We start from the raw sequence: 17605 nt of genomic DNA, 5'->3' as shown, positions 1-17605 counted from the left end.
ATGGAAAAATGCATGGGTTCTTTCGTTCCGAATTCTCAAAGAAACAGGGCAGATGAGGGGTTGCAGCGCTGTGGGTGGTCTAAGACAGTCTGAACAAGGGGTTATCATAGAATTAGCACAGATTTACAAAATACTCGGCCGACCAGAGTGTTTTAATAAGGTAATTGTGGTTGTAAATAGCAGCGCCTGTAGAGGTGGTTTACTTGGATTTTATTAACGCTTTTGAAAGCGGGGAAGTCCTGCCCCAGCTGCGAAATTGGGGTTACTGCCCCCAAGAGGAAGTGGAGGGCTGCGGGGGAATCGGGGGGGGGGGGGGTTGGTGAGTGCGACGGTATGGGCGAGTGGGGGGCTTTGATCGAGTGGGGCAATGTGGGCGAGTGGGGGTGGGGCGGGGGGTGAGTGGAGGGGGGCGACGTTGGCGCATGGGGGGGTTGTGGCCAAGTGTAAGGGGTTGGTAACTGGGGGGCCCGGCAACTGGAGGGGGTGGTGGCAACTGGGTTGCTGAGGTGCTTGGTATCCACGTGCTTCCACATATATATAACAGTCTGGAAGAGGATTTCAAAGTTTGACACTACATTGGTGGTTAATATGGTGCAAGATGGGGTCAAGCTACAGGTAAAATGAGACTGTTTGGGGAGCTGGACCAACAACTGGCAGATGCAGTTCAGTGTCGATACGTAAAGTCACACACTTAGGGATGTGGTATAAGCTGAGGGGCACCCAGATTCTTTCTTGGGAGGGGGCAGCTTAGCTACTGTTTCTGGGATCTGGGATTGATGCGGAGATACAACATCGCCTCCAGTGCGTCAGTGCAGCCTTTGGAAAAGAGCGTTAAGACCAGACCCTCAAATCTACCACCAAGCTCATGGTCTACAGGGCTGTAGTAATACCCGCCCTCCTGTATGGATCAGAGGAATGGACAATGTACAGAAGACACCTCAAGTTGCTGGAGATATATCACCAACGATGTCTCTGCAAGATCCTGCAAATCCCCTGGGAGGACAGGTGCACCAACATCAGTGTCGTCGTCCAGGCTATCATCCCCAGTATTGAAGCACTGACCACACTCGATCAGCTTTGCTGGGCAGGCCACATGGTTCGCATGCCAGATACGAGACTCCCGAAGCAAATGCTTTATGCGGAGCTCCTTCATGGCAAACGAGCCAAAGGTGGGCAGCGGAAACGTTACAAGGACACCCTCCCTGGTAAAGTGCGACATCACCACTGACACCTGGGAGACCCTGGCCGAAGACTGCCCGAGGTGGAGAAAGTGCATCCAGGAGGGTGTTGAGCTCTTTGAGCCTCAACGCAAAGAGCGTGAAGAGGTCAAGCGTAGGCAGCGGAAGGAGCGCACGGCAAACCAGCCCCACCCACCCCTTCTGTCTGTTCCACCTGTAACAGGGTCTGTGGCTCTCGTATTGGACTGTTCAGCCACCACAGAACTCACTTTGGGAATGGAAGCAAGTCTTCCTCGATTCCGAGGGACTGCCGATGATGATGATGATGATTCTGGGATCTGGGTAGTGGAAATTTGGAACTCCCTCCCGCCAAAAGGCCGTCTAAGCTCGGGATCAATTGAAATGATCAAAACCGAGATAGATTTTTATTAGGTAAGCGTAGTAAGGATTATGGAACCAATGCGGGTAAATGGAGTTGAGATACTGATGAGCCATGATCTAATTGAATGGTGGAGCAGGCTCGAGGGGCTGAATGGCCTCCTCCTGTTCCTATCTCTTATCTTTGTCGGGTATACCCCTAAAAGGCCGCTCCTGTTGGCTCTTCTCCCTGACCCTATGAACTTTGGCAGGGTCACTGGTGCCGTTCCGCCATGGGCATGATTCCAGTGAATCAAGCGCAGACAGCGGAAGGAGTGTGCGGCAAACCTGTCCCACCCTCCCTTACCCTCAACAACTATCTGTCCCACCTGTGACAGGGACTGTGGCTCTCGTATTGGACTGTTCAGCTACCTAAGGACTGCCTATGATGATGGATTCCAGTGTTAACTGCGGATTCTTGGGGTCACGGCCTTTTGAGGCTTTGATAATTTCTAATGAACACAGCGGGAAGGATGTGGGGGAAACTGGTCCACAGTGGAGAGTTGGACCCGTGGCACACAGTTCAGTCCTTACCAAAGACCCAGTGAAAGCTCGCATCTTCTGAAAGAACCATTGTAGTTTCTACATTAAATACACTTTACTGAATGGCAATGAGGCACACGCTGAAGTATAACCCCTTACCCCTATTCCTGGTATTCCTGGCATTCCGGCAGCACCTGAAGGTCCTGTAGAGCCTGGCAATCCTCTTTCTCCAGAAGCACCCGGAGGGCCAGGAGGACCTTGGATTCCCATGCCACTGCTCTTGTACGACCCTTCAAATATCCCAGGTTTTCCTCTCTCTCCCTGGACACCCTTTTCACCCGGTGCTCCCAGCTCGCCCTTGGGATAAAAAGCATGGAGAAAGTATTAGAAATTCATTCCCTGTCTGGAATGGGATTCCTCCCCGACATTCCCAAGGGAGAAGTGCGTGGCGACATGACAGGCCGATTTTGAGAGTGTGTATTATTACCTATATTGCTAATAATCCCGAGAACCTGAGCTCAAATCCCAGCTGAATTCAGTTTAATAAAATCTGGAAATAAGCAGCTGGTAGTTGTTGGATTGTTGTAAAAACCCTACTGGTTCATGAATGTCCTTTGAGGACCCTAGGAGTTTATATCATTTCATAAGCCCTGCCTGGTTACCTAATAGACTACCAAATATGTACAGTTTGATTCCCATAATCCATGAAGAATCCAGAATCAAGTCTTATGTCCTTGCGGGAAAGAAACTTGTCTGGCCTAGCTGTGACTCCAGCCCCACACCAACATGGCTTAACTGCCTTCTGAAGTGGCATAGCAAGCCACTCAGAAACTGCTATTCCAAGAAGTAGGCCCACCACCTTCTCAGGGCAACTAGGGATAGGCAATAAATGCCAGCCTTGCTAGAGACACCCATATCCTGAGAATGAATTTCGAAACATCAGTGATCCTCATGGCTCCTCTCTGTATTCAGCAATCGTGCCAGTAGTGAGGCAAGAGATGGAACAAGGAGTCCACACCTCCAGGAGAGGAAGGAAGACACCACTCATAATAGAGAGAGGGATGGCCCAACCAAACTGGCTCCTTATGTCAAAAACAAAATACTGCGGATGCTGGAATCTGAAATAAAAATAGAAAATGCTGGAAATCTCAGCGGGTCAGGCAGCATCTGTGGAGAGAAAAACAGAGTTAACATTTCAGCTCAACGACCCTTCATCAGAACTGGCAAATGTTCGAAAAGAACAGATTCTTAAGAAGCACTGAAAGGGGGAGGGGAAGAAAGAAAAAAAGGGAAGGTCTCTGATAGTGCGGAAGGCAGGAGAGATTAGAGAGACAAAAGGGAGAATGGCCGAATTGAAATAGTAATGCCAGAAGTTAGAAAAAGGCTGGTCTAGAGAGGGTGAATGAAAGCATGGGCCTTACGCTTAACATCCGTAAGACAAAGGTCCTCCACCAGCCTGTCCCCACCGCACAACACTACCTCCAATCATCAAGAGTCACGGCCGGCCCTCGACAACGTGGATCATTTTCATATCTCCGGAGCCTCTTATCAACAAAGGCAGACATTGATGTGGAGATTCAACATTGCCTCCAGTGCGCCAGTGCAGTCTTGGGCCGTCTGAGAAAAAGAGTGTTTGAAGACCAAGCCCTCAAATCTACCACCAAGCTCATGGTCTACAGGCCTGTAGTAATACACACCCTCCTGTCTGGATCTGAGGCATGGACGATGTACAGAAGGCACCTCAAGTAGCTGGAGATATATCACCAACGATGTCTCCGCAAGATCCTGCAAATCCCCTGGGAGGACAGGTGCACCAACATCAGTGTCCTCAACCAGGCCAACATCCCCAGTATTGAAGCACTGACACACTCGATCAGCTTCGCTGGGCAAGCCACATGGTTCGCATGCCAGATACGAGACTCCCTAAGCAAATGCTTTATGTGGAGTTCCTTCATGGTAAACGAGCCAAAGATGGGCAGCGGAAGCATTACAAGGACACCCTCAACGCCCCCCTGGTAAAGTGCGACATCACCATTGACACCTGGGAGTCCTTGGCCGAAGACCACCCGAGGTGGAGAAAGTGCATCTGGGAGGGCGTTGAGCTCTTCGAGTCTCAACGTAAAAAGCGCGATGAAGTCAAGCACAGACAGCGGAAGGAGCGCACGGCAAACCAGCCCCACCAACCCCTTCCCTCGACGAATGTCTGTCCCACCTGTGACAGGGTCTGTGGCTTTCATATTGGACTGTTCAGCCACCAAAGAACGCACTTTTAGAGTGGAAGCAAGTCTTCCTCGATTCCGAGGGACTGCCTATGATGATGAATGGCGGAATAATGACCAGCTGCTATTGGAGACAAAGGGGGAAAAAAACACATAAGGGTGGGGGGGTGGGGAGGGAACCAAAAATGGGGTCAGATGTTATAGTCTGAAATTGTTGAACTCGATGTTGAGTCCAGAAGGCTGCAAAGTTCCTAAACGAAAGGTGAGGTGCTGTTCCTCGAGTTTACGTTGAACTTCATTGGAACAGTGCAGGAGGCTGAGGACGGAGATGTTGGAGTGGGAGTGGAGCGGGGAATTAAAGTGAAGGGCGACTGAAAGCTCGGGGTCATGCTTACGGACTGAATGGAGGTGCTCCGCAAAGTGGTCACCCAATTTGCATTTGGTCTCCCCAATGCAGAGGAGACCACATCGTGAGCAGCGATTATAGTATACTAAATTAAAAGAATATGTCCCCTGACTTGCATGGACTTGGTTCCTCATGGATTGTGGGAATCAAACTGTACATATTGGGTGGTCTATTTTGAAAATTAGATAACCTTAAGTAACCCGGCAGGACTTTGAAATGATAGATAAAAAGAACATGCATTTCTATAGCACCTTTCATGACCTCAGGATGTCCCGAAGTGCTTTACAATCAATAAATTACTTTTGAAGTGTAGTTAATGTTGTAATATAGGAAATGCAGCAGCCAAATTGTGCACAGCATGATCCCACAACAACACTGAGAAAATGACAAGATAATCTGTTCTTAATGATGCTGATTGAGGGACAAATGTTAGCCAAGTCTTTTGGAGAACTTCCCTGCTCTTCTCCAAATAGTGCTGTGGGAGCCAAGAGGACAGACGGGAACTTGATGCAACACCTGGTCTGAAAGATGGCATCTCCAACAGTTCAATGCACTCTTAGTACTGCACTGGGAGAGTTCCCAATAATCACTCTGCAATCCTCACATCATAAAGTTCCCAATAGCCACTCTGAGGAGCTGCAGAGCAGTGGCTGTGTGTTGTTGCACAGGGAGGGAGGGGAAACTTGGGGAAGAATGTCACCCATGCAGTCACCTGTCCAAACTTCCAGCATTGCTGGAGGGCAGGGTTAAGATTATCCATCCTCCTTATGGGCCACAAATGTGGCTTCACCCTCAAATGTAAAATAAATTCTTTAGTGAGTGCCTGTTATTGAGATACCAACAGGGTTTATGAAACAATAAGGAGGCTTTAATACTCTCAAAGGTACAGATGATGCTTGGCATTTTGCACTGAGCCGAGCCAAACCATTTCATTTACACAGAACCTTCTCCCAAGGATTAAGAGCATCACATGTTCCAATCTTGGTATTATTTCTTACCTTTGGCCCAGGTTGCCCCATAATTCCAGGTGTACCAGGTTTACCCTAAAAGAAAAGAATAATGTACATCACAATTTGAAGTATGAACACATTACAAGGCCTTGTGACTGATAAAGCCCAAGAATTGAAAAGCCAACCAAGGTAGATAACAATGTCTTGGGTTGGCTTGTGTTGGGCTGAGCTTTAGGCCGGGAAATCCCTCAGTGCCATTCCTGTTCCGCTGACATAACTTTGCTGGAAGTCCTGTTTACCCGTGCCGCACTGCTGGTGATGGAACATTAAAGGAGCAGAAATGGCTCTGAGGTATTTCCCAGCTTTCGTTTCTGAGAGAATGCTGCATTGTCGGAGGTGCCATTCTCTCTGGGTTGGTCTATGCATGTACCTGGCATAACAGTGAGATACAGTGCACTTTTTCCTCTGTGTCTGTTGGGGTCAATCACGTCCTGTGCCTGAGTTTAATATATCAGGGGTCCTTTAGACTTCTGTGATGTAGTGAGGTGACAGCCAGCCCCACTGCTCAGGATCTAAACAGAAGCAAATCTTGGCTTATCTTGACAGCTGAAATAAGGGCTCTCTCCCTCAGCGTCCCTCTGCTTTCCTCAGCCTGACACCATCATCAGCACCACAGCTGTAACCTGCCATTCCAGGCCGTGGCATCTCATTCTCCGGCAGGCCATGCCAGCTACTCACTTCCTGCCCTACCCGGACCACCTCCCCTCTCTCTCTTTTGGGGCTCCATTAACACCCTGTCTCCATTTGCTGCGCATTCCCTGCCCTACCCTGGACCACCTCCCCCCTCTCTCCGAGTTCTCCACCTTGGTGCATGAACAGCACGGCAGTGGATCTAAATGATAACGTGGACAGGGATCTATTTCAAGAGCATAACTCATGGCTGCCGGTGATGCTGATAAACTCCTCAGGGTAGTAAAAGCTGCTTATTAGTCAAACCAATGTGCTACTTTCTGTTTCTTTTGCTCCTTAATTTGAAAGAAGTAAAAGCCGTCCTTAGTCAGAACAGAAAGCTTACGATCCCCTCCAAACAGAATGAATACGGCCATACACTCCCCTCCAAGCCGTGTGCAGCCTCTGTAATGCCAATCATAGGCAGTCCCTCGAACGAGGATAACTTGCTTCCACACCAAAAGGGATGAGTTCATAAATGTTTCACCTGATATTCAGGTCCTGAACTCCAAGGGTGGAAGATGCCTATGCATGGATTTTTTTAATATGTGGTGACCATTGCACATCAGCCATCACACGGGCTTGACAGAGCTAGGCCTTTATCCAGTGGTAAGGGTAAACCAGGACAACTGGAGACCAGCTCTGCTGCACTGACCTAGCACGCACACAAATCGCAGTGTGAGCTGGCCCATACTGCCCTGGGCCCTCGGCTCTTCTGGGCCCCGTACGCTCATTTGCCGCACCTCCGCTATGACCTTCCCACTCCTCCGCTGTACCTAGGCCCCGCCGATGTTCCAGCCCACGCTCTAACTAGCAACCTGCGCCTTGATGATGTCACCCAGTTGCCCACCTCAAAGTCGTTGCACACTTGGGACGACTCCCGCTGGAAGCTGGAGTGGCATGCTCCAGCTCTTTATACTCCCGACCTGCGGTAGTGTCCTCTCGCAGGTCGGGGTGGCCAAGATGTTGCAGGGGCCCGACGCTCCAGCTCTTTATACTCCCAACCTGCAGTGGTGTCCTCTTGCAGGTCAGGGTGGCCCATGGGAAGGACCTGTTAAAGGGGCTGAAAATACCAATTCACACAAGGGCCATCCGCCAGCATTATGAGCCGGTATATTGATTGATCATTCACCTCACCTCCCGTTAGCCTGTGAGGGTGATCTCGAGCTCCCGGCCAGGAGCCATGCTCAAAGGGAGCACGAGGCAGAGACAGGACTACAACATCGTAGCCCCAGTTCTCTGACTGGCTCTCTCTTCCAGCGAGGCTTCCTGCTGGAAGGGCAGGATTGCTGACTCAATAATATGCAGCAAGCTGGTGACGTGAATTGTAATTAAGGTCCAGGGGCTGAATGAGCTGAGAATGCGACAATTATAGCTTTGTTTGTATGTTTTTCTGATATCACAGCGTGAATATGAAGCTGAGTACGCTGTGAACTATTAGTGAGGCCGAGCATTCAAAATGGACGTGGATTTTCAATCCGCTGGGGGAGGGTTTAAACTAATTTTGCAGGGTGAAAGGCGCCAGGGTAAAGCATTAGAGAGGAGAGACAAGGTGCACAGGGAACTGCAAGAGACAAATAGCACTAGAATAGAGTTGCTCAGGAATTCGAGGCATCAAACGGGGGGGGGGAAATGTGATGCAGACTAGGATGGGTTCGCAGTCTATGCGGGTAAAGGCATGGAGCGAGGTTGGTGAGATGCAGGCACAAATTGCCATGTGGCATTATGATATAGTGACAATAATGGAGACCTGGCTCAAACAAGGGGCGGATTGTGAACTTAATATTCATCGCTACAAGGAATGATAGGGGGGATGGGTGGCAGTATTGATCAGAGACACTATTACAGCATTGGAAAGGGATGATTTACGAGAGGGTTCAAAGACAGAATCTATTTGGGTACAATTAAGGAACAATAGAGGAGCTATTAAGCTGCTGGGTGTATACTGTAGGCCACCAAATAGTGAGAAGGAGATAGAGGAGCAAATTTGCAGGCAAATTACAGAAAGATGCAAGAACTACAGAGTAATGATAATGGAGGACTTTAATTATCCTAATATAGACTGGAAAAGTAACAGTGTAAAGTGCAAAGAGGGGAAAGAATTCCTGAAATATATACAAAAGAACTTTCTTGATTAGTATGTTTCTAGCCCAACAAGGAAGGAAGCAGTGCTGGATTGAGTTCTGGGAATGACGTGGGGCAAGTGGAGCATGTTTCAGTGGGAGAGCATTTGGGAAACAGTGATCACAATATCATTAGGTTTAGAGTAGTTATAGAATCGTAGAATGTTACAGCACAGAAAGAGGCCGTGCCAACTCTCTGCAAAAGCATTTCAGCTAGTCCCACTCCCCCGCCCGTTCAATCAAATGTGAAAATATTCAATGGAAGGAGGGCTAATTGCAGTGAGTTCAAAAGGTAATCTGGCCCAGGTGGATTGCAATCAAAGATTGGCAGGTAAAACAGTAAATGAGCAATGGAAGGCCTTCAAAGAGGAGATAGTTCAGGTACAGACTAGACACATTCCCCTGATGGTAAACAAAGGGCATCCAAAGCTAGAGCTCCCTGGATGACCAAAGTATGGGCTGGAAATTTGGTGCTGCCCATTTTGAGGCGTTATTCCTGGCTGGGCAGTAAGTATAGAGCCCTCTAAAAGTTTGCACCTCCTACCGAGAAATTTGGTTGAATCGCACCAAGAGGGAAAGGGGACATTAAATCAGGCGTTCCACAACTCTCCTCCAGCACTCCAACTGAAAATCTCAGCGCTAAAATGGAAGGCGAAATGCGCATGCTCCAAAGGGCGCTACAGATCCCGAGCCCAGCCGATTCTTAAAGGCCCGGCATGATAAGCATGCACATGCGCAGTTCCAACTGTGCACTCTGAGCAGAGTGGGAAAATGGAGGAGCAGGAGCTTGCAAACCGATTCTCAGCCACAGCGCAGTTGATAGAGGCAATTGAAAGGACGTGGCATGTGCTGCAGCTACAAGGAGGAAGGAGGCCTATCCCACGAGTACTCCACAGGTTTTGGAGGGAGGTGGCCCAGGACATCTCTGCAAGAGACATGGTGCCATGCACAGAACAACATAAGAAACAGGAGCAGGAGTAGGCCATTTGGCCCCTTGAGCCTGCTCTGCCATTCAATAAGATCATGGCTGATCTGATCCTGGCCTCAACTCTTCGCCATAACCATTGACTCCCTTATCATTCAAAAATCTGTCTATCTCCAGCTTAAATATATTCAATGACCCAGCCTCCACAGCTCCCTGGGTAGAGAATTTCAAAGATTCACAACACTGTGAGAGAAGAAATTCCTCCACATTTCTGTTTTAAATGGGCAACCCCCTATTCTGAAACTCAGGCCCCTAGTTCTGGATTCTCCCATGAGGGAAAACATCCTCTCTGCATCTACCCTGTCAAGCCCCCTCAGAATCTTATACATTTCAAAAAGATCAACTTTCATTCTTCTAAACTCCAATGAGTATAGGCCCAAGCTGCTCAACCTTTCTTCATAAGACAATCCCTTCATCTCAGGAATCAACCTCGTGAACCTTCTCTGAACAGTCTCCAATACATCCCTCCTTAAATAAGGAGACCAAACTGTATGCAGTACTCCAGGTGTCTCACCAACGCCCTGTACAGTTGTAGCAGGACTTCCCCACTTTTATACTCCATCCCCATTGCAATAAAGACCAACATTCCATTTGCCTTTCTAATTACTTGCTGTACCTGCTTGCTGACATTTTGTGTTTCATGTACAAGGACCCCCAGATCCCTCTCTACCACAGCATTTTGTAATCTCTCTCCATTTAAATAATAATTTGCTTTTTTATTTTTCCTACCAAAGTGGATAACTTCACATTTTCCCACATTATACACCTTCTGCCAATTTTTTGCCCATTCACTTAGCTTATCTATAACCCTTTACAGATTATTTGTGTCCCCCTCACAACTTGATTTCTCACCTATCTTTGTATCATCAGCAAATTTGACTACATTACACTAAGTCCCTTCATCGAAGTCATTAATATAAGAACATAAGAACTAGGAGCAGGAGTAGACCATATGGCACCTCGAGCCTCCTCCGCCATTCAATACGATCATGGCTGATCTGATCGTGGACTCAGCTCCACTTCCCTGCCCACTCCCCATAACCACTTATCGTTTAAGAAACTGTCTATCTCTGTCTTAAATTTATTCAATGTCCCAGCTTCCACAGCTCTCTGATGCAGCGAATTCCACAGATTTACAACCCTCTGAGAAGAAAAAATGTCTTCTCATCTCTGTTTTAAATGGGCAACCACTTATTCTAAGATTATACCCTCTAGTTCTAGCTCCCATCAGTGGAAATATCCTCTCTGCATCCACCTTGTCAAGCCCCCTCATAATCTTATACATTTCTGTAAGATCACCTCTCATTCTTCTGAATTCCAATGAATAGAGGCCCAACCTCCTCAACCTTTCCTCATAAGTCAAGCACCTCATCCCCGGAATCAACCTAGTGAACCTTCTCTGAACTGCGTCCAAAGCAAGTATATCCTTTCATAAATATGGAAACCAAAACAGCACGCAGTATTCCAGGTGTGGCCTCACCAATATCTTGTATAGCTGTAGCAAGACTTCCCTGCTTTTATACTCCATCCCCTTTACAATAAAGGCCAAAATTTCATTGGTCTTCTTGATCACTTGTACCTGCATACTATCCATTTGTGTTTCATGCACTAGTGCTCCCAGGTCCCGCTGTACTGCAGCACATTGTAATCTTTCTCCATTTAAATAATAACTTGCTCTTTGATTTTTTTTCTGCCAAAGTGCATGACCTCACACTTTCCAACATTATACTCCATCTGCCAAATTTCTGCCCACTCACTTAGCCTGTCTATGTCCTTTTGCAGATTTTTTGCAATTCTCCTCACACATTGCTTTTCCTCCCATCTTTGTATCGTCAGCAAACTTGGCTACGTTGCACTCAGTCCCTTCTCCCAAGTCATTAATATAGATTGTAAATAGTTGGGGTCCCAGTACTGATCCCTGCGGTACCCCACTAGTTACTGGTTGCTAACCAGAGAGTGATCCATTTATCACGACTCTCTGTTTTCTGTTAGTTAGCCAATCCTCTATCCATGCTAATATATAGATTGTAAATAGTTGAGACCCCAGCACTGATCCTTGTGGCACCCCACTAGTTAGTTTGCCAACCTGAAAATGACCATTTATCCCAACTCTGTTTTCTGTTAGTTAGTCAATCCTCTATCCATGCTAATATATTACCTCCAACACCATGAGCTTTTACATTGTGCAATAACCTTTTATGTGGCATCTTATTGAATTACTTCTGGAAATCCAAATAAATGACATCTACTGGTTCCCCTTTATCTACCCTGCTCATTACATTCTCAAAGAACTCCAGCAAATTTGTCAAACATGATTTCCCTTTCATATAACCATGCTGACTCTGCTTGATTGTATTATCATATTCTAAATGTCCTGCTACGACTTTCTTAATAATGGACTCCAGCATTTTTCCAATGACAGATGTTAAGATAATTGGTCTATAGTTTCTTGCTTCCTGTCTCCCTCCTTTCTTAAATAGCGGCGTTACATTTGCGGTTTTCCAATCTGCTGGGACCTCTCCAGCAAACAGGGAATTTTGATAGATTACAACCAATGCATCCACTATTTCTGCAGCCACTTCTTTTAAGACCCGAGGATGCAGGCCATCAGATCCAAGGGACTTGTCCACCTTTAGTCCCATTAGTTCGCCTAGTTCTTTTTTCTCTAGTGATAGTGATTGTTTTAAGTCCCCCCATCCCAATAGCCCCTTGATTATCAATTCTTGGGATGCTTTTAGTGTCTTCTACCGTGAAGATCGATACAAACTATTTGTTCAAAGTCTCTGCCATTTCTCTGTTTCCATTGATTAATTCCCCAGTCTCATCCTCTAAGGGACCAACATTTACTTTAGTTACTGCTTTCCTTTTTATATACCTGTGGAAGGTCTTGCTGTCTGTTTTTATATTTCTTGCTAGTTTACTCTCATAAACTATCTTCTTTCTATTATTTTTAGTCGTTCTTTGCTGGCTTCAAAAAATTTTCCAATCCTCTGGCCTTCCACTGTTCTTTACAGCATTGTATTCCTTTGTTTTCAATTTGATACCATCCTTTACTTCCTTAGTTAGCCATGGATGGTTCATCCTTCTCTTGGAGTCTTTCTTTCTCACTGGAATATATCTTTGCTGAGAGTTATGAAATATCTCCTTAAATGTTTGTCACTGCTCATCTACCATCTTACCCTTTAATCTATTTTCCCAGTCCACTTTAGCCAACTTTGCCTTCAAACCTGTGAAACAATATCGGGAGAAGTTCAACAACCTCACTAGAGTAGTCAGGCTGAATACCCTTTCTATTAATGCACCAATGTCATGATGTAAATCTCAAAGTCTCACACAATGTAAAGTCATAGAATCATAGAAATTTATAGCATGGAAGGAGGACATTTCAGCGCATCGTGTCCGTGCCGGCCAACAAGGGGCTATCCAGCTGAATCCCACTTCCAGCTCTAGGTCCATAGCCCTGAGATTACAACACTTCAGGTGCACATCCAAGTGCTTTTTAAATGTGGTAAGGGTTTCTGCCTCTACCACCCTTTCATACAATGAGTTCCAGACCCCCACCACCCACAGGGTGAAGTAATTTCCCCTCAAATCCCCTCTAAACCTTCTACCAATTTCTTTAAATTTATGCCTCCTGGTTGTTGACCCCTCTGCTAAGGGAAACATGCCCTTTCTATCCACATCTCAATGAGGTCTCCCCTCAGCCTCCTCTGTTCCAAGGAAAACAAACCCAGCCTATCCAATCTGTCCTCATAGCTAAGATTCTCCACTCCCGGCAATGTCCTCGTAAACCTCCTCTGCACCCTCTCCGGTGCAATTACATCCTTGCTGTAATGCGGTACCAGAACTACATGCAGCTATGGCCTAACTTGTGTTTTATATAGTTCAAGCATAATCCCCCCTGTTCTTGTATTCTATACCTCAGCTTATAAAGGCAAGCATTCCGTATGCTTTCTTAACCATCTTATCGACCTGGCCTGCTACCTTCAGGGATATGTGGACCTGCACTCCAAGATCCCTTTGTTCCTCTACACTTCTCAGTGTATTCCCTTTCCTTTTTAGCCCTCTCAAATGCATTACCTCACACTTCTCCGTATTGAATTCCATTTGCCACCTGACCAGTTGATTGATATCTTCCTGCAGTCTACAGCATTATCAACCACAAAGCCTATTTTAGTATCATCTGCAGTCTTTGCAGTACCTACCCCTTCTCTATGTGTTCCAGGCCATGGCCTTGGTTGGTGATGCCACCTGAAAAGTTGAGGCTCCGTTCACCAGCCATGCCCTGCGCATACAAGCGTCGCACATCTTCTTGTTCCCTATTCAGTCTCACCCCTCCTCGCATTACCCTTTCCCTCTTGATATGCGTTTGCAGAACGTCAGCCTGATCCGTAATCCTAGGTGGCTCTCACCTCATCCCACCATTCCCACATGCAGTATGCGCAGCCATGCGGATTCCAATGGACATTTGCACATTTCCAGACAGTAGTAGCTACTGTACTACAGAAGGCTCATGTGCCACACCATAAGCTGCATACTCACTCACACCTTCTTGTTATTGTTATTGTTATTGCAGGTGAAATTGGCTCACAATCCTCGAGAGCAGCAGTGCACCGGAGGTGGGGCGCCTGATATACAGGACCTCACTGAGGTCGAGGTGCGAGTGTCTGCCCTCGAAGGCACGCCAGTTGGCACGGTAGCGGGCGGCGAAGCAGAGCCCTCTGTGGATAGTGACGGTATGTGAATGGCGTTGGCAACTTATGTGAGATACGTGACCCTCGATAGCAAATGGCCTATACATATAAATGTCCAATGCCATCTTCCTCTTACCTCCCTGCCCCTCCCGTGTTGCTTTGTGCTTACAGATGATGAGCCAGAAGCACGACAGCCTGCCCGTGATCAGTCAACATCGGCCGACGGGTGGCATGACGAGGGAGGGGACAACAGTTTGGTCACTGAGCGGGACACTCCATCAGTCCCACTGAGCGGGGACACCAAAGACCCTGAATTCCTGGGGTTCGATGAGTCTGAGGCTCCTGGCCCCAGTGGCCTACAGCAATACACAGCTCGAGGGGAAGCTCAGAGACCAGCTCCTCAGAGGGTTAGTCGGCCCAGGAGTCCTGCTGAGAGATAGGCAGACGTGGATCTGGACTTGGAGGCCATGTCCAGGGATTCCATGCAAATGCACCGCAAACTCATGGGTGCATTGGAGAAGGTCCCGCAGAGCATGGATGCACTTGCTCTGGGGTTGGGGGAGGCCGCCTCAAGCATTGCCCATGCTTCTCAGGCATCCACCGAGCCCATCCTTGCCCTCTTACAGAGGGAGATGGGCTCAATGAGCGACAGTGGAGTCCCAGAGGGGATGGCGTGTGCCATGCTTGACGTGGCAGCAGCTATCGCATCACAGGCCCAAGCCACGCAAGGACTTTGTGATGTGATGCTGTCAGTGATTGCTGGCATGAATTCGCAGACTCTCCTGCATTTCAGGATCAGTGTGCTCTGAGTCAGTCGCAGAGTGATGCCATGCACACACTGATTGCTGCCATCCTCTCTATGTTCCCCCCGGTCCAACGGGGAAGTGATGGTGGTGAAGCAGCCCAGCAATGTGTGCTCACACGTCGTGCTCCAGATGCTGAGGCTCCGACCCGGGTGTGTGGCAGTGGGCTGCTGGAAATGGAAGATGCTGTCCTTGCTCAAGATGACAGAATTCCAACTCCCACGACTGCCACTCCGCCTTTGCCCCTGCCGCGGTCTACACCCAAGCCATCCGAGACTGCTGCACTGATGTGAGGCGGTGGAGTCCGCAGCCTGGCCTTCGAGGACCAGAGCTGGTCCAAAGCATCCTGCTAGGCTATCTGTACTGTTTCCCCCCACACACAGCAGCCCTCAAGCAGCCTTACTGTAGAGACTGAGGTATCATTAAGGAGGAGCACGAGGGGGGTCAAGGTAAGGGGTGGCAAATGTCAGAGGAAGTCTGACTGAAGACTTTGGCCACCATGGCCAGATGTCCCTCATCATGTAAATAATGGTCATAAATATGTCGTTGCATTGCTTGATGCATACTATTGTTGTGAGTGTGCCTGCCTAATATGCCACATGGATGCTGCTGTGGGATGAACAATGCAAGGGGCCTTTCTCCAGACATTGTTTAAATTCATTGTGTGTGATGGTGTTTCCCCAGAGAGCTGTGGAGGTTGGGTCATTGAATAGATTTAAGGTGGAGATAGTCAGATTTTTGAGCGATAGAGGAGTAAAGGGTTATGGGGAGCGGGCGGGGGAGTGGATCTGAGCCCATGATCAGATCAGCCGTGATCTTATTCAATGGCGGAGCAGGCTTGAGGGGTCAAATGGCCTACTCCTGCTCCTATTTCTTATGTTGATATGTTTTTGTTTTACTTGCTGGTGAGGGGTTTCGTTCTGTTGTTTGAGGCGACTACATTGATGTTAGTTTGACCGTTTCACATTGGCGTCTTGTGCATGATAGTGTGCTTTCATGGAGATGTGCCATTATCGTAGCACATAGCTGCATTAGCATATGTCAGTATTAGCTGCATTCCTCAGTTTCCTCCATTCAAGAGAACCGATGCATTGTAAGCTGCTGACATGTGGCTCTTGCACCGACAGCATTGCCATGTTGCCTCCACCGTGGCTGCTGCTCCTCCTCCTGGTATGGCTGGCCATACGGGGCCACGTCAAGCTCCTGTTCCTCGTCCTCCTCCTCCTGAGGTGGGGCTGCAATCCCCACTGACAATGCTTGGCCCCTCATAATGGTCAAATTGTGCAGCATGTAGACACCACAATGAATTGCGACAAGGAGCTCGATGAACATCTGAGGAAGAAAGTATTGGTGATTGCGACAGAGAGGCGCTAATAATCAATGGTCACGATGGTTCAAGTGCTGTTGGGAGATGAAGGATTGAACAATGCAGATTTGAATGGTCGGTTAATAATTTGCACCTTAGGGGATTTCTGACTGCTCAGTTGTTTAATGCAGTGAGTCAATGAGCCATCCATTTCCAGGGAATTTCCAAATTTAATCCTGCCCAGGTTGGCTGATTGCAACATGGAGGCAGTCGGAATGTCGTGGTTGACCTCAGTGACCTGGGTTGGGAAGATAGAAATTGTTGATTCACATTGTCTAGACTCAGATGTGAGGAATGGTCAATTGGGGGGGTTTGAGGGAGGGGTGTACCCGAGGGTCGGCAGAAAGGAGGAGAAAAATGGCTGAGAAAAGAAGAGGCAAAAAGACCTTGCACTTGATTGGGAGCAGCAGGACTTTCCCTGCTGGGATGTTGTGCTCGAAGTTAACTTCTACCACAAATGTTTCCAGATGTGGGGAAGCTCCCTGATGGTGCCGGTTATCTATGGTATCTTGGAGGGAATGAGGTCGCTCAGAGGAAAAGCTTCACATTGGAGCACAAAGTCTTAACCTTCCTTTATCAAGAGACTCCCTTCCTTATACTTCAAACCAATGAGAATGACTTTAAAACTCACCACCTTACTGACATTACGAAGCAGTATCACTTTTGCCCGATATCAATATATATATTTTAAACACATCGTACCTCTTTCCCTACTGGCCCATCTTCGCCAGGCTCTCCCTAATGAAATGGAAGAACACAAAAACAGACAGAAGTTAAGCTGGGAGCACACGCTATATACTGCGAGCAGTTTGTGGGTACAGTTTCTAACCCTCCTCTCCGAGACATCCCCCCACACCTTCCCTCTCAGTTTGGGAGGTGACTTGATGGTCTCTGTTTTAACCCCCCCACCACCCCTGCCCCGCTAAATGTCCACCCCCACAGAGTCCGGGCTGCAGCTTCCTGCTGCTAATGCCTGCTCCCACCCGCTGGCCAATCAGTCAATCTGGCCAGCTATTGTGGGTCTGCAGTGATTTATTTAAATGAGGTTGTGCCGACCTCCACGTGCCCGACCTTGCTGAGTCCATTGGCCACTGTTGGCTCCCCCGCACCCTCTCATCTGCCTCCCCGTTAATATCGGAGCTGATGTCTCTCCAGTGCATCGGCCAGTCCCGCAGTGCAGTTTCAAACCGCAGCTTTGGCAGACAGCACAAGCCTCTGCCCAGGCCAGGCAGTCTTTCAAATGAGAAATCAA

The 17605-nt window shown here is 47.9% G+C and overlaps 1 protein-coding gene across 15 annotated transcripts in view; it reads right to left on the bottom strand.

The window, feature by feature from the left end:
• col16a1 (collagen, type XVI, alpha 1) overlaps nucleotides 1-17605 on the bottom strand; it is a 618256-nt gene that overhangs the window by 13373 nt on the left and 587278 nt on the right. For all 15 annotated transcript variants that reach the window (XM_070899262.1, XM_070899261.1, XM_070899260.1 and 12 more), the window contains 3 exons: nucleotides 17056-17091; nucleotides 5702-5746; nucleotides 2238-2435 (listed from right to left, as the gene is read on the bottom strand). In XM_070899262.1, the coding sequence (XP_070755363.1) occupies nucleotides 2238-2435; nucleotides 5702-5746; nucleotides 17056-17091 (279 nt within the window). The remainder of the gene's footprint in view (nucleotides 1-2237; nucleotides 2436-5701; nucleotides 5747-17055; nucleotides 17092-17605) is intronic.

Source organism: Pristiophorus japonicus, chromosome 14, assembly GCF_044704955.1.
Source record: "Pristiophorus japonicus isolate sPriJap1 chromosome 14, sPriJap1.hap1, whole genome shotgun sequence".
Taxonomy (NCBI): Eukaryota; Metazoa; Chordata; class Chondrichthyes; family Pristiophoridae; genus Pristiophorus; species Pristiophorus japonicus.
Note: the sequence above shows the minus strand (reverse complement) of the source record. Positions and strands in the feature narration are given on the sequence as shown.